The sequence below is a fragment of the Sorex araneus genome, chromosome 8 (genome assembly GCF_027595985.1).
Source record: "Sorex araneus isolate mSorAra2 chromosome 8, mSorAra2.pri, whole genome shotgun sequence".
Lineage (NCBI taxonomy): Eukaryota > Metazoa > Chordata > Mammalia > Eulipotyphla > Soricidae > Sorex > Sorex araneus.
The window spans coordinates 42,183,659-42,203,205 of NC_073309.1; the positions used below are offsets into that span (position 1 = coordinate 42,183,659).

The following is a 19,547-nucleotide window of genomic DNA, read 5'->3' on the forward strand; positions in this document are numbered from 1 at the left end:
GGTAGGGCTGTCGAGTGGGTGGGCAGCAGGCGATACAGGAGGCACGGCGCAGCCCGTGTCCTCCAGCCCAGTGTAGAGTGACCGCCAGCGAGGCAGGGCTGAGGCCTTCCTGGGGAGCCTCCAGCTTCCTGGCCACCAGGAACCCAATGGGGCCGGCCCGTGGGAACCTTGAGTTTGTGGGTGGCCGTCGGTTCCTGCCCACTCTCCTGTCCCACATCTGTCCAGCTCTGTCTGTGCTCCTGCTGAGGGATCTGAGAGGATGTCGGTGCCCCGGGTGTGGGGCTGGGGCTCGGGGCGGGCCAGCTGCACCCCCAGGGGCCTGAGGCAATCTCTGGGCTCACCCAGGTGGCCTGGGAGAGGTGTGACGGGGACACTTGGCTCTGAGGTTGACAGGCCGGGGTGCCCCTCCCAACTCCTGCTTCTCTCCCACGGGGCGGCCCTCTGGCACCTCACCTCCTCAGACCCTCCTGGGTGCCTGGCCACCCAGGGTGGGGCTTTGAGGGTGCCCTGTCTCGGTCTGTCCCTGACCCTTCCCCGGCCACTTGTGCTCTGACCCCCAGACCTTCACCGCCTGGTGCAACTCCCACCTGCGGAAGGCGGGCACGCAGATCGAGAACATCGACGAGGATTTCCGCGATGGCCTGAAGCTCATGCTCCTCCTGGAGGTCATCTCGGGTGAGTGCCTGGGCAGGGTCCCTCACGCTCCTCTCCCCTTCCCCCCCTTCAGGCTCCTCTCTCCCTGGGGGGTCCCTCACACTGTTCTCTCCCACTGGGTCCCTCACACTCCTCTTTCCCCATGGGGTTCCTCATGCTCCTCTCTCTTTCTCTCTTTCTCACACTCTCTCACTCTCACACACTCTCTCACTCTCTCACACACACTCTCACCCTCACACATTTTCTCACTCTCTCCTCACTCTCACACACTCTCACTCTCACACAACCTCTAACTCTCTCACTCTTTTTCACACTCACCCTCTCTCACTCTCTCACACAACCTCTCACTCTCACACACACACTCTCTCACTCCTCACTCTCACTCTCACTCCTCATTCTCTCTCACTCTCTTTCTCACACTCTCACACGCTCTCACTTTCTCACTCTCACACTCTCTCACTCTCCTACTCTCTCACTCTCTCTCTCTCTCTCTCTCTGCCTCGCGTGGCTCACAGGGGAGCGGCTGCCTAAGCCGGAGCGGGGCAAGATGCGGGTGCACAAGATCAACAACGTGAACAAAGCGCTGGACTTCATCGCCAGTAAAGGCGTCAAGCTGGTCTCCATCGGCGCGGAAGGTGAGCGGGGATGGGGCCGCTGGCCGCGGGCGGTGTTGGTGCCGAGAGCTTGGGCTGCCGGCCCCCGGGGTCTGTTCGACGGTGACCCGAGATGGCTGCTGAGGGGACATAGAGTTCACAGCCCCGCAGCCGCCCTCTCCCCAGTAATCCAGACTCCATGCAGCCGACTTCTCTGCAGGGGCAGTTGGCCGTGGCTTGTGCCACAAGGACGCGGGGACACCCACACGGTCCCGAGACAACCCCCCACCTGGCTGTGGGGGTGGGGGCTGGGGAGAGACGGAGATGGACTGCAAATCCCAGGTTCAGAGACAGGCCAGGTGGCTGGGTGGGGTTCTGACCCCACTGGTATCCCTGTGCCCTCGGGCGGCCCACGTCCTCGTGGTGGAGCTTAGAGCTGTGGGTGCCCGGCACTTCCGGTTAGTCCTTCAGTGTTGGGCTTCTGGAACAATCAGGGAAGTGTCCCCAAGCCCAGCTGGACTCATGCTGTCCCAGCCCTTAGGAAAACAGAACAAATAATTGCTGTGAGCCATGGGCCTCGGCGTGGGGCTGGCCAGGACCAGCCGCTGGGCTAGAATGTGAGTGGGGAGTTGTGAGGCTCCACCCCTGGCCAGGGCCCCGGCGGGAGGGGTGCCGAGCGCCCCACACCACAGTTGAGATGACTGGTATTTGGTTTTGGGGCCACCCCTGGTTGTGTTAGGGAATGACTCTGCTCTGGGGACCATATGGGATGTCAGAGGTCGAACCTAGGTCAGCCACATGTGAGGCAAATGCCCTCTCTGCTGTACGATTCCTCTGGCCACTGATTTTTTTTTTGCTATTTGGGTCACATCCGGCTCTGCACTCAGGAATTACTCCTGGCGGTGCTCAGGGACCCCATGGCGTGCTGGGAATCGAACCCGGGTCAGCTGTGTGCAAGGCAAACGCCCTCCTCACTGTGCTATCGCTCCAGCCCCAAGATTTTTGGTTTTTAATGAAATCACCAGACCCAGGCAGGACCTGAGCTGTTCCCTCGCCCCCTCCCACCGCCACCCTCACAGCTCCCTTGGGACCAGCCCAGGCTGGGAAGCAGCTGGTGTTGCTGTGGGGGCATCTCTTCCTGGGGGCTGCTTCGGGCCCCGTGACCACGGCTCCTCCCCACATGGCTCCCTCTCAGGGCACGGTGTCTGTGTCCTGCGCACCGGCCTCGGGCTGGGAGGGGCAGAGCAGACCTTGTGGCCCTGCCTGCCTGGCACCGGCTCCTGTGCCCTGAAATTCCAGCCTCCTGGGGCCTTGCCTCACTCACGTGGCCGGGAGCTTTCCCGCCTCGTGGGCTGTGTCCCTCGGCCAGGCCCTGCCTTCTCAGGATTGGGGTGGGGGGCTGGAGTGATGGTCATGCGGCAGGACAATGAGCAAGTCACTGACCCAGCCCCAGACTAGGAATCAGGCGCAGCCGTCCGAGGGGGCACCTGGGGCTGGTGGCCGGAGTGAGGTCATGCAGCCAGGAAGAGCTAGCACATCTCAGGCATTTTCCCACGTGGCCCCATAGCTGCTGTTGGAGGTGGATTGTGGGGTTGGGGGGTGCGTCCAGTTCTAGGGACAAGGACGGTGGCTCAGGCAGAGGTGGCTGCGGAGGGTGCAGGGGGAGGACTGGGCTCAGGTGGGTTCTTGGGGTTCTTCCCTGGCGCGGGCATGAGGGGCTGTGAACAGAGGGTGGGGACGCAGTCCCGGGGTGACTAGCAGGAGCTGCCCAGGTGTGCGGGGCTCGGCAGGCGGGGTTCCAGGCACGACCCTAGGGGTTCCGGGCACTTCCGCGGGGCTCACAGCGTCCTGCCTGAGGGGTCTGGTGCTGGCCGTCACACATGCCCTCTGTGCCCGCCCTGCCTGCAGAGATCGTGGACGGCAACGCCAAGATGACACTGGGCATGATCTGGACCATCATTCTCAGGTTCGCCATCCAGGACATCTCGGTGGAAGGTGAGGGCGAGGGGCCGCTGGGCTGGGCTGGGCCCAGAGCACACGCGTGGCGGGGCTTGGGGCCTGTCCACCCTGGGGCCTTGGCCTCTGTGGACCTGGGGGCAAGGCAGTGACCCGGGCATGGGCGTGGGGAGACTTCCTGGGTCCTCCCTTGCTGCCCCCAGGAGAGGAGGCCAGATGGGAGGGGAGACCAGTGGGTGCAGTGGGTGCTCATGCCTGGGGCCGGTTCTTCGCTCTGTCCTGGAGAGGCACCCTGGGCAGTTCTGGGCATGGCCATTGTGGCGGTGGGCCCTCACGGTGCCACTTTCCCGGCATCCCCCAGGCAGGCGATGTCTTGGGCTGGGCTTGCAGCCCGGAGCTGGGAGTTGCAGTGGCCTGTTTGGGATTGGGGGGGGGGGGTGGGTGTGTGTGTGTGTCCTGTTTGGGATTGGTGTGTGTGTGTGTGTGTGTGTGTGTGTGTGTCCTGTTTGGGATTGGGGGGTGTGTGTGTGTGTGGCCTGTTTGGGAGAGGTAGGACCGTGTGCCAGGCTGACGTGCGTCTCCTGCAGAGACCTCCGCCAAGGAAGGGCTTCTCCTGTGGTGTCAGAGGAAGACGGCGCCGTATAAGAACGTCAATGTCCAGAACTTCCACATCAGGTGCGTCCCGGGGCTGGCTCGAGGGCAGGGCTGTCCTGGCCTCCTTGTAGCCACTTCTCCTTCCTGGCGAGGCAGCCCAGAGTAGCCACAAAGCTTAGCCTTTGACTGGGCCGTCCTGAGTTGCTGGTGTTTGGGGGATGTGGGTGTCTGTTCTCTGCTGAGGAAATCAGGTGGCAGAGACTCGAGGTGCCCCCGGGTCCCGGGTATGGCTGGAGACGGGGACCAGGGTTTGGGGAAGGGACCTGAGGCCAGGTCGAATCTCACCTTGCAGAGCCTTGGTGTCGTGGGGGGCAGCAGGCCATGGGGCACACTGGGGTGAGGACCGGGGTCTCGGGGTACACAGAGATGCCACTGTGGCTCTGCTCCCAGGCGCAGCTCTGGACTCCAGGGCCAGTGCCATGAGCAGGCACCTGTCCGTCCTCCCTTCTTCTCTCCCTCCCTCCCTCCCTCCCTCCCTCCCTCCCTCCCTCCTCCCTTCCCCCCTCCCTCCCTTCTTTTCTCCCTCCCTCCTTTCTCCTTCTCTCCCTCTCTCCCTCCCAGCAGTGCTCAGGGCTTGCTCCTGGCTCTGCACTCAGGGATCACTCTTGGCAGGCTCAGGGGGCCATATGGGGTCCTGGGGATTGAACCAGGGTTGGCCTCCTGCAAGGCAAATGCCCTCCTCTCTAGCCCCATCTTTCTTGTTTTGTTGTTGATGCTGGGGATGGAACCCAAGGCCTCACAGCTCTCACAGTGGGCTAGGTCCCTGGCCATCAGCCATCGTGGCCTTTTCTCGCTATAAACTGTGCGCCTCAAGGCACCATCATCATCATGATGGGCATCAGGAAGGACAGGTTGGCTGCTCGTGTGTGTGTGTGGGGGGTAGTGTGTGTGTGTGTGTGTGTGTGGTGTCTCAGCATCTCATTACTCACCCAAGAGCCCAGAGGAGGAGGGTGAGCGCCATCTTCCCACTTCCCTGAGGTAGAAACTGAGGCCACTGTGCTCCCTTGTCACGTCCCTCGTGCCCTACCCCCACCGCCCCCTGACTCTGTCTCCCCACCCTAGCTGGAAGGACGGCCTTGCCTTCAACGCCCTGATCCACCGGCATAGACCCGAGCTGATCGAGTACGACAAGCTGCGGAAGGTAGGCCGGCCCCTCATGCGCCCACGGTGCCCCCAGCCTATTGGCTCTGGCATCGAGAGCAGGATTCTGTGCGCCCAGAGCCGTCCCCTCTCCCTTGCTCTCTTCCCGCCGTCCCCTCCCTTTGCAGCCACTACAGTGGCTCTCTGGCTCCAGGGCTCACCCCGCCATGCCTCCTAGCTCCCCTTCCTCCACCTTCCCGCAGACCCTTGGCCCCCTGTGACCCGGGTCCTGTGCGCCTCTGGCTCCCCAGGTGGCCCTCAGGGGCCCCAGACCACGCTGTGAGGAAGGACAGCTGCGGGGTGGAGGGTGACATGTGTGGGCTGGGATCCTGAGCCAGTTGCAGGCCCAGTGCGGAAACCGGGAAGGTGTGGGCCGGGATAGGGGGGGTGGGGGGCTTCCCTGCCGGGCAGCTGCGCCAGAAGCTGGAGGCTCCATCTGTTCCCTCCACCCCCAGCGCTGGGCTCACAGTCAGGCTCTCGGGGCGGGGGTGCCCCGCGTTTCCCCCGAGGATGTCCCCCGTGTTGTGTGTGGTGCAGACTTGGCTCCGCGCAGGGAGTGGAGAGGTGCCCTGTGCAGCCCGACCCGCCTTCTGCCTCCCGCCAACGGGCCCCTTCCTCCCCCGCCCCAGGATGACCCCGTGACCAACCTGAACAATGCCTTTGAAGTGGCTGAGAAGTACCTGGACATCCCCAAGATGTTGGATGCGGAGGGTAAGCACCACCCTTTCGTCTGGCCAGTACCCTTTTCTGCGGCTGTGTCCGGTGCCGGTGGAGAATTTTAGGGCGGCCAGCAGAGCTGGTGACCGTGGCAGAATGAACATGGGTGAGCCAGGGACACTGGTGTGACACTGGGCAGCCCGAGTGGAGGCAGCCAGACCGGGCCAGTCACACTGAGGGCCGGGAGCGCCGGGAGAGGACCAGCTCTTGGGGGGCTGCGCCCCGCTGGAGTCCCGGCCACCCCAGGTGCAGGGTTTTGTTTTTTCCGTTCCCCGGCCATGACCTGGGCCTCTGGCCTCTGTGGGCCAGCGGGGCAGGGTGGGGGGGCATTGCTGTCCGCACGTAGCCCCTTGAGGCTGTTCTCAGAGAGGAAGTGGACTCTCAGCTGCTCAGTTCCCATAGCCTTGGCCTTGCTGGAGACCCCGGCGGCAGGCAGGGCGGCGGGTGGGGCCTCTGCTTGCCCCGAGGACTCTCCTGCAGCCCACCCCAGCCTCAGCCGTGGGGCGGTGTAACCTTGTCATTCGCTTGCAGACATTGTGAACACGGCGCGGCCCGACGAGAAGGCCATAATGACCTATGTGTCCAGCTTCTACCATGCCTTCTCGGGAGCGCAGAAGGTACCGGCAGGGCCCGGCAGGCCCGCCTCACCGCTGCTGCCCAGCGCCGCTGCCTCTCGCCTCTCCTCTGCTCACCTCAGTTCTCTTGCAGACGGCTGCGGGCCTGGCTCCGACGGGAAGCCACCCCCTCCCCGACTCCCCACTCCCCGCCACTGCGGCCCGTTGGGTTTTTTGCTCAGGGTTCCTGCCGCAGGTCTGCTCTGGGCCAGGCCCTGGAGACTCAGGAGCGACTAGGGCAGGCGGGAGGTCACTCACGTCCTGGGGCGGGGGTGGGTCATGTCCCCAGCAGAGTGTCATTTCAGGACATAAAGAGCAGGAGGCAGGAGAAGGATCGAACTGCCTTGAGGAAAGGGGGTTTCCGAGAGACAGTGCAGGGGTTAAGGCGCTTGCCTTGCACGCGACGCACCCAGGTTTGGTACCGTAAGTGGTGCCTGAATACCGCCAGGAGTGATCTCGAGCACAGAGCCAGGAGTAAGCCCTGAGCATGGCCAGGAGTGGCCTCAAATGCACTCGTCCCCCCCAAATAAACCTCCTCTGGGGGCTTCACTGCCTCTCTCAGGAAGGCCCTTGGCGCAGGAGTGAGGAGCAGGCAGATGGCAAAGGTCATGGGGCAGAAATCAGCTGGCCTGGCCCACAGGCCGGCCAGGAGGAGAGAGAAGTGAGATGGGCAGGAGAGACAGGAAGGTTGAGGTCAGGCCAGGTGGCCACGCCAGCCGTTGTCTTAGCCCCGTACTCGGGCGCCTCCGTGGGCATTTGGCCCCTGTGGCAAGCCCACAGCTCCCGTTGTCCCCCACCAGGCCTGGTTCAGGAAAAGGGACCGATGTGGAGGACAGAGCCCGGGCGGACGCGTGGAGTCGGGTCGGAGTGGGACTGTGGCTTCCGGTCCGGAGCGGGTGCTCCTCCTCTCGCATGTGCTGGGCCGCCCCCGCGCCTGCCGTGCTCCGCTGCCTCTCTCTTCTCTCTCTCTCCCCGCGCAGATATTGTGGGCACTCTGAGGCCCGATGAGAAGGCCATCATGACTTACGTGTCCTGCTTCTACCATGCTTTCTCGGGGGCTCAGAAGGTGAGCAGGGGCGGGGGCCCTCGCCCCTCTCATCCGCACCCGGTGCTGCTGCGACCGCCTGTGACCACGGTTCTGGGTTTCCTGCTGGTGGCTCGGGGGTGTGACCACCCACCTCTCCTGCCGTGCCCTGCCCCCAGCTTCCATCCCTGACCATGTCCCGCCCCAGGCTTCTGGCAGCTTGGGTGACCCAGGCAGAGTCAGATGTGCTGCCCTCGCCCATTGTGGCCACCTAACATGCTGCCCCCACCCCCCACCCCCTATGCCACTTGGGTGCCCTGGTACGACTAATCCCCCTGCCCCCCACCCCTGTGTCCGGCTTTGTGCTGCTGGGGGGTTTGTGGACAGCGGGGAGCCATTGCTCCCAGGAGGACGGTGGACCTTACTGGGTGCTCCGTCATGCCCCCATGTGCCCGGGCTGGGTATGGGGGTAAACCCTGCCCACAGAGCTGTCCTGGCGGCTCAGCTCCTCGCCCCCTCACCCTTTAGGGGTGGTCTGCCTGTGACGGGAGGGGGGGCTTGATGCTGGTCTCATAGGCGGAGCCTCACTGCACACCCCTCATGGCACATCTGCCACCCCAGGCTTCTCCCTCTATGCCCCACGGAGCCTTCTCTGCCCAAGCCGCCCCGCCTGTCCCTGGATTCTGGCGTTCCTGAGGGCTTTGGGGGTGCAGGGATGTGGGGAACCGGGTTTGGGGGCTGCTGCTGGGTGGGTGCAGGTTATGCTTCTGGGAGCTGCCTCCTTTCAGGGGCTGCAAGATGCCGGTGCCCCCGCCCTGCAGTGCTTGGTGCCTGCTCCCCCTGCCCCAACCCTGACCCCCCCAAATACACCCCAAGCTCGGCACAGCCTCCCTCCATCTCTCTACCCTCTCTCTCTCTCTCTTTCTCTTTCTCTCTCAATTTTTGGTTTTTGGGCAGTGCTCAGGGCTTTCTCCTGACTCTGTGCTCAGGGATCACTCCTGGAGGGGCTCGGGGCCCATGTGGGGTGCTGGGGATGGAACCTGGGTTAGCCACATGCAGGGCAAGTGCCCTCCCCGCTATTCTGTATTTCCAGCCCTCTCTGTGCAGTCTCTTAAAGGAGCTCCCAGGGGTGGTTTGGGCCAAGCCCAGCACATCCATCTTCTCCTGGTTCCTTGGTTGAGTCCTTCATCCAGCAGCCCCACCATGCCCCGGGCGGGGGGGTCGGAGTTCAGCAGTTGGGCCCAGCATCCCGGCGGGCAGCCGCCACCATGTGGATCTGAGCTTGGGGTATCAGCTAAGATGTGCCTGCGGGGTCAAGGGCCTCGGCGGCTCCCTCCTCCTCCCCACAGCCCCCCTGTCTCTGCTTCCTGCGCTCTGGGGCTCCGTGGCTGAGGCTCCCCCTGACCTCCCCGCCTCCCCCCTCCATCCCCGCGTGCCCTGCAGCACGAGCAGGGGTGCGTGAGTGTGTGCGTGGCCCCACGCCCCGCCCGTCCCGGGCAGCATGCAGTTGTGCGTGCAGTCGGGGCTCCGGGCCACCCCCAAGCCACTCTGTTTTCCTTCCCCGCCATGCCGTAGACCCTCCTCACTCTTTCTGTTCCTGTTCTGTTGCTGTTTCAACTCCTCCTCTTGGACCCTTTCTGTGCTTCCTGAAAGGTACCTGGCTTCTCCCGGGTGGCCCCCCACGTGCCGTCACCCAGAGGACGAGGCGGGGTGCAGCCCCGGAGCTCCTGCTCTCTGAGCGGGCTGCGCGTCCCCTCCTTGCCCACGTCACGCTCTGCCCAGCCCGCTGGCCTCTGAAGTGGGGCATTCGCAAGGGGTCTTGTCATGCTTGGGGGGCACTGGCACCCCCGCCTTCTGCCAGCCTCTGTAGCTCTCCAGCTCTCAGTTTCCCTCCCACCCCAGGGGGACCCTCCAGGGCTCGGGTGGGTGGAGGACCCCCGTGGAGCCTCCCCTGACCCGCTTCTCACCCTGGGGGTCCAGCCCCGCAGCCCAGGTCCGGGTTGAGTAAGTTTTAGGCTGTGGTGGCCAGTGGGGCCTGTGGGGATCTGTCGCTCTGGGCACCCTCTTGCTGCGGCCGGGCTGGCCTGTCCTTCCTTCCCCGTGGGGGCCCCGGGATGACGGGGCCGGACTGCCTCTCAGCAGGTCGCCTGCCCCGGGTGGCCCTGATGAGCCCGTGTGTGCTTCCCCACGCCAGGCGGAGACGGCAGCCAACCGCATCTGCAAGGTGCTGGCGGTCAACCAGGAGAACGAGCACCTGATGGAGGACTACGAGCGCCTGGCCAGTGACGTGAGTGTATCCCCGGCCCTGAGCACACGAGTAGGGGCCAGTGCCAGAGGGACAGGACAGGCTCCCCCTCGCAGGGCCCGAGCTGGAGCCTGACCCCAGTGGCGGCAGGATGGGGCACCCTGTCCCCCCTCTCCTGCCATCTGCCTCCATTTCCCCGGCATCCCCATAAGGACAGGGGCAGAGCCTTGTGGCTTCCCAGAGCGGGTGGGGGGCGGGGTGCTGCACTGGGGTACTGGGGGGCCCCAGATTCTGACCTTTTGGCACCTGGCAAAGTGGGGATGGGGACTTGCCCTCCAGATGTGCCCATCTTTGTGCTTTCCCAAGCTTGGGGGGTCAGGAAGAGAAGCTGCCGTTTGCTCCCCCCACCCCCTGTCACCTCCCTTTGGGTGGTTGTGGTGTGGATGTTGCTACCCATGTGGCCCGTCCTTCTGCCCTCAGAGACAGGCGGGCACCGGAGTGGGGGGAGTGCAGTAAACGGCCCTCTTGGCTTTCTTGGCTTCACTTCAGAGTTGCTCATGCCCCAGATCCTGTGCGTGGTGCCAGCCGCCCCACAGTGAGCTGGCGTGGGTCGGGGGGCATGGTGTGGCAGGGGGCTGACCCTGTGGTGTGCTGGGGGATTGTCCGAGGGGAGCGGGGGAGTCTGATAGGAGGAGGAGCCGGGCGGGCTGAGAGCGGGTCACAGTCCCCGGACAGCCTGGCAGCCCGCCGCCTTCCTGCACACCCCCTGCAGCTCCTGGAGTGGATCCGCCGCACCATCCCCTGGCTGGAGGACCGCGTGCCCCAGAAGACCATCCAGGAGATGCAGCAGAAGCTGGAGGACTTCCGCGACTACCGGCGCGTGCACAAGCCCCCGAAGGTGCAGGAGAAGTGCCAGCTGGAGATCAACTTCAACACGCTGCAGACCAAGCTGCGACTCAGCAACCGGCCCGCCTTCATGCCTTCCGAGGGCAGGATGGTCTCGGTGAGCCCTGGCCCTGCCCACCGTCACGCCCTCCGCACGGGCGCCATGTAGTCCCGCAGCGCCCCTGATGGGCCTGCATCCTCTCTCCTGGATCCCGGATGCTGGGCACCCCGTGGCCCCCCGGGGTGACCTGCCCTACCCCTGCCCCCAGGACATTAACAACGGCTGGCAGCACCTGGAGCAGGCCGAGAAGGGCTACGAGGAGTGGCTGCTCAACGAGATCCGCAGGCTCGAGCGCCTCGACCACCTGGCTGAGAAGTTCCGCCAGAAGGCGTCCATCCACGAGGCTTGGACGGAGGGTACAGCATGCCGCCCGCACCCCTGGCCCTGCACACGCACCCCACACACATGTGCTCCTCACACGCGCCGTGTCTGTTCACTTCATACACACATGCTCACACATACTTGCTTCACACACACGTTTCCCTGATTTCATGCATTATACATGCTCATACACACGTGCTTCCCACATAGACAGTTCCCTCACACACACACACACATGCGCGTGCATGCATTCTTATGCTTCACACATACACATGATTTCCCCCCACTATATACACACATGCGCACACGCGCCCACACACACAAAGTTCCTCTCACTTCTTACACTACACACAAACACTCATTTTCACACTTCATACATACACAATTCTTCCCACTCTATACACACATGCACACATACACAGTTCCCCCTCACTTCACACACACACTCCACACATGCTCCCACACACATGCTCTTGGCTCTGGGCCCTCTGGCTGGCAGATGAGTTCGGGACGGCCTGTGGGGTGCCCCTGCCCCGTCTCCCCGCCCTGGGCCAGGCTCCCTGCTCCGCTGCCCCCTCCCCAGGCCTGTGCCCTCAGCTGAGAGCTCACGCTGGCGAGGCGGGACAAGGAGCCGCCTGGCCTGAAGATGGCACTCGGGGCCCACCAGCTGCCCTGTACAGTGGTCACTCCAGGTCTGGCCCCTTCCGGACAGCTGTGAGTGCAGCTGCCCGTTCCCTTGGCTCAGGAGCTGGTGTGCATCACAGCATGGCTGGCTGTCGGGCGCCACACAGGCTGCAGAGCCCAGCACCCCGTGTCCCCATGGGACCCGCCCCTGGCACCCCACAGCTCCCCAGGCCTGGGGCTCCCTGGCCCCCCACTCCGTGGGATGCACAGACCTGGTGCCATCACCATGTCTCTGCCTCGGCCTCTCTTCCTGGAGCTGTTGTCCAGCAGCGGCCTCCAGCCCTGGGCCAATGTGTGTGTCCCCGTCCCCCGCCCCCCCCCAACCAGGGAAGGAGCCCCTGGGAGGCAAGAATCTGTCCTTATTGCTCATTGTTCTGTCACCCGCCACCCAGCACCTCTCAGCCTGCTCCCCCACACTCAGCCCACAGCTGTCTCAGAGGCCAGGGTGTCACTGCCCCCACCCTGTGCCCCTCACGTGGGCTGAGCTGTCCCCTCTGGCCTCCCCTGCTTGCTCCTGCCCATACATCCTTGCATTGGCTCCGAGGTTTTCCCTTCTGGGTGCTCTTGGCCCATGCTATCAGTTCTGTCGTCCCCCTCCTGAGGGGGCCCAGGGGACCAGGAAGGCGGCTCGGCTCCTGAGGTGAGGGGTGCGGGAGCGGCTGCCACCAGCCTCCCGTGTCTAGGGGCGGCGGATGTGGCGGTTCACAGTCTCCACATGCCCCTGCCCCACCCGGGCCTGCCGCACAGGAGCTTGGCATCCAGCCCCGGCCCTCGCGTCAGCCTGGAGCCCCCAGGCAGACCTGCCCACTCGTTCCCAAGCCCTGGAAGCCCTAATTATGCAGAAACGGGGGACAGCCCTGCACACCCCACGGAGGCACACACACACACCCCAGAGGTCCTCCTCGCCCCTCCCTCCTGCTGACCTCTGGCCAGCCGTGGCCCTGGGCCATCCCTCCCCCAGCCATCTCCCTCCCTGAGACTCTGCTGAGGCAGGGAAGCCGAACCCTGCTATTTCTGGTTCCCACCCTGGGGAGAAAGCAATTTGGAGAAGGAAATTGCAAGCTTGCCGTTGTGGTTAAGCCTCCTGCCCCCGGGCTGGGCGGCAGGGCTTCGAGTCCGTCTCCTGGGCCACTGGCCGCCTCCTGCCTACCAGCACCGCCGGCCAGAATGTGGAGATGCAGACGTCCGGGGCGGGGGTGGGGGAAAAGGGGGGCATGTCCATGCCCACTTCCCGGAACCTCCCTCCGAGAGAGCTCAGGTGTAGGGTGAGGGATGGTGTGGGTGGGGGGCAGAAGTGAGCTTCTGATGTCCAGCTGAGAAGGGGACACTCAGCTCAGAGCCACCACTCAAGTGCAGTGTGAGGGGGCAGCCCTAAAGCAGGACCCTGTTGGGAGCAGGACCCCGATCCTAGCTGGACCTCGGCGTGCATGTGCGTGCGTGCGTGCGTGCGTGGGGGCGTGCATGCGTGCTTGCGTGCATGTGTGCGTGCAGGGAGGCAGGGCCTGCTGCGCTTCTGCCCGGGCTCTGTAATTAGTCAGGCTCCAGGACTAATAACAGTGCTTCCCTCTGCCTTCAAAGGCCCGGCCTCCACTCCCTGTGGGCACCCCTGGGGACAGACCCTGGGGGCTACAGCCTGTGCTTCCCCTACTCTCAGGCCTCCTGCTGCAGCAGAGGATCCGGCGGTCATACACCCCATCCACCCACCCACCCAGCCCCGTCCCCGTCCCTGTCCCCCACGGCTTGGCCGACCCTGCAGGGCTGGGAGCGGGGTCCTGGCTGTCTCAAGTCCAGATGTGATGTGGGACCTGCACCTCAGTCTCCGCCCCTGCAGCGCAGGATGTCTCAGCGTCCCCCCACTTCTGCCCCCCCAGGCAAGGAGGCCATGCTGAAGCAGCGGGACTACGAGACAGCCACGCTGTCGGACATCAAGGCCCTCATCCGCAAGCACGAGGCCTTCGAGAGCGACCTGGCCGCGCACCAGGACCGCGTGGAGCAGATCGCGGCCATCGCCCAGGAGCTCAAGTACGGGTGGCCACAGGGGCCCCCCTGGCCCTCTCCCCTCACTCCTCTAAGCGTGGGACCACGCGAGTCTAGCTTTGGCCCCCTTTTTTTGGGGGGGGGGTGTTGTGGCTACACCCCGCGATGCTCAGGGCTTCCTCCTGGCTCTGCACTCAGGAATCACTCCTGGCGGGGCTCTAGGGACCGTATGGGGGTGCTGGGGACCAAGCCCGAATCAGCCGTGTACAGGGCAAACGCTTTCCCCACTGTGCTATCACTCCGGCCCACCTTTGTTCCTCTTAACTAGTGAGGTCTAGAGTCTGACCCCCGCTTCCTGTTCCTTGGGCGGGCTTTAGGGGTCCCTGGGGGCCCCACCTCCCTGATTGCCACACCCGGGAGGTTCCCACTCCCAGGCGGGCCTCCCCCGCCCGCCCTGGGTGCACAGTGAGCCATTGTTCTGTGGCTCTGCTGAGAATACATTTATTGTAGTGCCTGCCCTGCCCGCCCCAGTCAGATAAACTTGCGGGCAGCGAGTGAATGGGGCTATTCTCACAGCAGCGCTGGGGCGCTGCAGATAGCAGCCGCTCAAAAATAGAATCCCCCTGCTCAGACAGACTGGCCGCTCCAGGGGGCCCCCACAGCCCTGCCCTCTTCGCCCTGACACCCTTGCCCCTGTGGTCCTTCTCCATTGGCGCACCCGGAGGCTGACCAGTGTGGGGCCCTCACAGCCAGCCACCACTGTGGCGTGTCGCCGCACCCCATGGGCACTGCTGGGGCTCTCCTGGGTTCTCCTCTCCCGGGAGCAGGGCCTCTGGACACAGCCCCAGAGGCTGAGGTGCCGGGTGGGGGCTGGGTTTCCCGGTGGATGGAGGAGCCTATGGAAATGGTGGGGGTGTTTGCGCCAAAAGCTTGATTCCTGGACTCTGGGTGCAGCCCCCTGACACAGTCCCCTGAGGCAGCTTTCTGGGCAGGAGCTGTGTGGGGTGTCATCTGTGCCCCAAAGATAAGTCTGAGGCCAGGCCAGGGTCTGCTGAGGCTTTGTTCACAGCACTGACAGAACTGATAGCCAGGACTCAGCGTTCGGGACTGGTACCTCCTGAGGCCCTCCTGGGGCGGGTCACACAGCAAGGAGGGTGGGGGCAGCAGGACCCCTAGACTTCTGCAGCCACGAGTGTGGTGTAGCCAAGTGAGGCTCTCTCTCGATACCCATTGCAGTGAGAATGTGACCAATGGCCATGTGTGCTTTTCCTTGGGGCCTGCTCTGAGTACCTTCAGCCCCTGAGAACCAAGGAGAAACTCCAGGGGCCCCGAGCAGGGGGCGGGGCTCAGCTCCTAGTATCCCACCCTCCAAATCCATGGTGCAGGAGTGCTCCCAGAGTTCATTCCTGTCCCCAGACCATTCCGCTCAACTTCTTTATTTGGGGGGTGCGGGAGGGGGTGACCACACCCAACTGTGCCTGGGGCTCACTCTGTGTTCAGGGGTCTTTCCTCGCTGGGCTCAGGGTCTGTATGGGGTGCTGAGGGTAGAGCCCGGGTTAGCTGTGTGCAAGGCAAAACCCTGTGCATTACTATCCGGCCCTTCAGCTGGACTTTGAAGTGAGAAGAGCATCTGGTTACGGGCGTGACTGGGGGGCCATACTTGTTAGCAGGTCATGGGCTGAGGAACAGGAGGACCCAGCCCAGTATTTCCCCATAGTTCCTCTGGTGGGGAGATCACGGTTGGGGGGCACAGTTCTCCCTGATGTCCTGCTGGACTGGTATCCCCTACATCTGGGCCCTGGAGTGGGGGGGGGAGGTGTCCTTCTGACTTCTGGCCGGGTCTCAACCACGCTATCACCCACAGCGAGCTGGATTACTATGATTCACACAATGTGAACACCCGGTGTCAGAAGATCTGCGACCAGTGGGACACGCTGGGCTCCCTGACCCACAGCCGCAGAGAAGCCCTGGAGGTGAGGGGCGGAGCCTGCAGATGAGGGGAGGGGCCTGGGGCCGGACCTTTGGGCAAGGGGTGGGGCTGGGAGGAACTTCAGGAGTCAAGGGGCGGGGCTTGTGAGTGAGGGCGGGGCCTGTGGGTAGAGGCGGGACTGGAAGGGGTTGGGGCCTGTGGGTGCGGGTGACGGGTGGCACTGGGAGTTCCCCTTCCCACTTCCCCTGACCTCCCTCCTCTCCCCTCAGAAAACCGAGAAGCAACTGGAGACCATCGACCAGCTGCACCTGGAGTACGCCAAGCGGGCGGCGCCCTTCAACAACTGGATGGAGAGCGCCATGGAGGACCTGCAGGACATGTTCATCGTGCACACCATCGAGGAGATCGAGGTCCGCCCCGCGCCGCCCTGGGGTTCCGGCGGGCCGAGGCCGGGCGCCCCCGCTCACCCTCCCCGCCCTCCTCTCCCTCTCCGCACCGCAGGGCCTCATCTCCGCACACGACCAGTTCAAGTGCACGCTGCCCGATGCTGACCGCGAGCGGGAGGCCATCCTGGCCATCCACAAGGAGGCGCAGAGGATCGCCGAGAGCAACCACATCAAGCTGTCGGGCAGCAACCCCTACACCACCGTCACCCCGCAGATCATCAACTCCAAGTGGGAGAAGGTAGGCGCCGCTGGGCGCTGGATGGTGGGGGGGACACCCCCCTGAGTGCCTGGGAACCCCCTTCCGACGGCACCTGCCTGGACTCTTGCCCGCCCTCAGGTGCAGCAGCTGGTGCCCAAGCGGGACCACGCGCTCCTGGAGGAGCAGAGGAAGCAGCAGTCCAATGAGCACCTGCGCCGCCAGTTCGCCAGCCAGGCCAACATCGTGGGGCCATGGATCCAGACCAAGATGGAGGTGGGGGCAACCCCAGTGGCCTTGTGGGACCCCCAAGTGCTGCCCCTGGGGAGCTCTGGTGCTGATGGGAGGGGTGGGGTCTCCTGCCGCCCCACTCACGTGTGCTCAGACCGAGTGCCCTCTGCTCCTCGGTCCTCTCACTGCCAACTGGGGCTGAGAACAGGGACCTCAGCCCTCCACCACGGCTGCCTGGCGTGGCCCTGCCGGCCTGCTCAGACCCTCCCCCCCTTCCCCCCCCCCGGCCTCTCTTGGCAAATGCAGGCCTGGCTGCTCGAGGGGATGGGACCGGGGAAGCTCGGGTGCAGTGCCCCAGGCTCTGATGCCCAGCTGCTCCCATGGCTTCCCTCTGTCCCCTTAGGGCCTTGTGTCCACCCTGTGCAGCCCTGGGCTCTCCTCAGAGCCTGCTCAGGAAACAGCGTCCAGACTCTTTCCTACATGGCTGGTCCCATCTGCCTTTTCAGAAAATGTCTCTGGGTGCTGGTGGGAGGCGGGCTTGGGGGCCGGGGGAGCCGGGCTTGCACGCATCTGACCCCAGTGCTATCCCGACTGCACGTGGTTCTCCCAAGCCTGAAGCTGGGAGTGGCCTCCAGCATCACCGGGTGTGAGCCAGGCACCCCCGTCCACCCCCAAATCACTCTGTGCCTCCTGGGTATCTCCTTTCAGCTATCCCAGTGACCCTCAGTTGTGTCTGAGGTTGCTGCCAGATGCCTCCAGTCCCCCCACTCCCCACAGTGGGGGCGGGATCTCCCTCTTTTGGGAGCCAAGAGGGAACACCTGTGGGGGGTGCTGGGTGCGGCCCCCACAGCCACCAGCCTGGCCTCAGCGGTGTCCCCGCTCCCCGCGCAGGAAATTGGGCGCATCTCCATCGAGATGAACGGGACCCTGGAGGACCAGCTGAGCCACCTGAAGCAGTACGAGGGCAGCATCGTGGACTACAAGCCCAACCTCGATGTGCTCGAGCAGCAGCACCAGCTCATCCAGGAGGCCCTCATCTTCGACAACAAGCACACCAACTACACCATGGAGGTGGGCACACACGCCGGGCCCCGGCCCCCGCTGCAGCCCGGGCAGTTCTGAGGCGAGGACATGGATCCCAACAGCGGCTGTGGCACCAGGGCTGGTTGCATCCCAGTAACAGCCGGGGGTCATTCCTGGTGATCGTGACCACACAGCGCCACGAGGGCCCTCAGAAACGGGTCTCTCTAGGGGTCGGACCCGTAGGACAACGGGGAGGGCATTTGCCTTGCACGCAGCTGACCTGGGTTCGATCCCCAGCATCCCATGTGGTCCCCGAGCAGAGCCAAGAGTATTTCCTGAGCATTGCTGGGTGTGACCCCAAAACAGGCCAACTAAAAAAGGTCTCCCTCCCCTCGCCCCGTTAGCCATTTGTTGGATTCTGCCCAGCATAACTCATGAGCCTGTCCCCGGGCCTGTGCCACATCCATCCGGATGCCAGTGACGTGCGCGGGCCACAGCACGTCAGGCCAGAATTCCCCTGTGCGCACAAGCCGACACAGTGTGTGTTGAGTTCTGACCCAGACCCCAGACTCGCCGGCATGTAGCGGCCCCCAGCCCACACTTGCTCCTTGGTCCCTCCCTGCAGCACATCCGCGTGGGCTGGGAGCAGCTGCTTACCACCATCGCCCGCACCATCAACGAGGTGGAGAACCAGATCCTTACCCGGGACGCCAAGGGCATCAGCCAGGAGCAGATGCAGGAGTTCCGCGCCTCCTTCAACCACTTCGACAAGGTGAGCTACTGTCGCTGCCCGTCCACCCTCGTCTGTGTCTGTTCCTGCAACCATGTCATTCACATGGGCTGGCAAGGCCTCTGGGCCCTGCAGGGGTCCCTGTGATCACACTCTCCACGAGACAGACGCCCAGCTCTGCCTCTGGGGCTGAGTCCTCAACCAATTGCCAGTGCACTCCAAAATTCAGGGCGTGGTTGGTGCTCATGTGTGTGCATGTATATGCAGCACGTGTATGCGCGGACACACACACACACTCTCAGACACGCACATAGACATGCACTCTCACAGACATACACTCTCAGAGAGACACAAACATACTCTCACAGACATTCAGACACACAAGCAGACACACTCTGACAGACACACACTCTCACAGGCACACACACAGACATGCTCTCTCACAGACACACAAACGCATACTCTCACAGACACACAAACACATACTCTCACAGACATGCACACGCTTGCAAACACAAACTCTTTCAGATCCACATGTACACACTCTCACAGACACACACTTATAGACACACATACTATCAATACACTCCCATACAAACTTTTACACTCTCACACTTTCACAGATAGATATTCTCAGAGACACACTTAGACTCACAGACACACTCTCAGACACACATAGAATCACAGCAATATGTAGTCTCTCTGTCTTTCCGTCCTCCTGTGGAGTCCATGTGTCAACTGTATCGTGTGTGTGTTTGTGTGCATATACACATACAGTCTCCCTGATATAAACACAAACATACAGGCATTCTCAGGCACACACACGCACACTCACAGGCCACAACACCCTCTGCCCGAGTGCGTGCACTCAGCTGGGCCCGGAGGTCCCCCAGCCAAAGACTGCAGGGGCCCCCACACCCCGATCCCCAGTCTCAGCCGCAGGAGAGGGCCCCCCTCTCCCGCCAGCCCCTCACACACGCGGCTGCTGTCCCTTCTCTGAGGCCAGCCCTGTGCCGGCCGCCCCGTCCACGTCCCCTCTAACTGTGTGTTTCCCTCCCCCATGTGTCCCCCCCGCCCTGTGCATGTGGCCCTGGTCCTTGTCCCACCCCGCCCGCCTGCCCGCCCTCCACACGGGTCCTCCCGCACCTGCCTCCGGACGCCGGCAGGACCACGGCGGGGCGCTGGGGCCCGAGGAGTTTAAGGCCTGCCTCATCAGCCTGGGCTACGACGTGGAGAACGACCGCCAGGTACGCCGGCCTGCGCCTGGCCCTAACCGCTCTTCTCTCTCCTCTCTCTCGCCTCCTCCACCCCTGCCTCCTGTGTGCCGTCCTGCCGGCCCTCTGGCCTCCCCCGCCCTGTCTCTCCGGCACCGTCCCCCTTACCTGGTCTCTCGGGGCCTCTGTCTCCCTGCTGCCGCCACTGTCCTGTTCCCCGCTGTGCGCCTGGGGCGGCCCCTCTTGCCGCCG

General features: G+C 63.9%; 1 protein-coding gene across 5 annotated transcripts in view; it reads left to right on the top strand.

Moving 5' to 3' along the window:
* The window catches only part of ACTN4 (actinin alpha 4), a 60,386-nt gene that overhangs the window by 38,732 nt on the left and 2,107 nt on the right, over positions 1–19,547 (top strand). For 2 of the 5 annotated variants that reach the window (XM_055145439.1, XM_055145436.1), the window contains exons 2-19: positions 561–675; positions 1,170–1,289; positions 3,156–3,242; positions 3,791–3,878; positions 4,920–4,998; positions 5,627–5,708; positions 6,246–6,331; positions 9,547–9,639; positions 10,370–10,600; positions 10,752–10,899; positions 13,420–13,570; positions 15,390–15,498; positions 15,725–15,865; positions 15,957–16,139; positions 16,239–16,373; positions 17,220–17,399; positions 17,977–18,123; positions 19,248–19,328. In XM_055145439.1, coding sequence (XP_055001414.1) covers positions 561–675; positions 1,170–1,289; positions 3,156–3,242; positions 3,791–3,878; positions 4,920–4,998; positions 5,627–5,708; positions 6,246–6,331; positions 9,547–9,639; positions 10,370–10,600; positions 10,752–10,899; positions 13,420–13,570; positions 15,390–15,498; positions 15,725–15,865; positions 15,957–16,139; positions 16,239–16,373; positions 17,220–17,399; positions 17,977–18,123; positions 19,248–19,328 — 2,256 coding nt within the window. Of the gene's footprint in view, positions 1–560; positions 676–1,169; positions 1,290–3,155; positions 3,243–3,790; positions 3,879–4,919; positions 4,999–5,626; positions 5,709–6,245; positions 6,332–7,308; positions 7,395–9,546; positions 9,640–10,369; positions 10,601–10,751; positions 10,900–13,419; positions 13,571–15,389; positions 15,499–15,724; positions 15,866–15,956; positions 16,140–16,238; positions 16,374–17,219; positions 17,400–17,976; positions 18,124–19,247; positions 19,329–19,547 lie in introns of all 5 variants that reach the window. The other 3 variants (XM_055145435.1, XM_055145438.1, XM_055145437.1) reach the window with 3 other exon arrangements.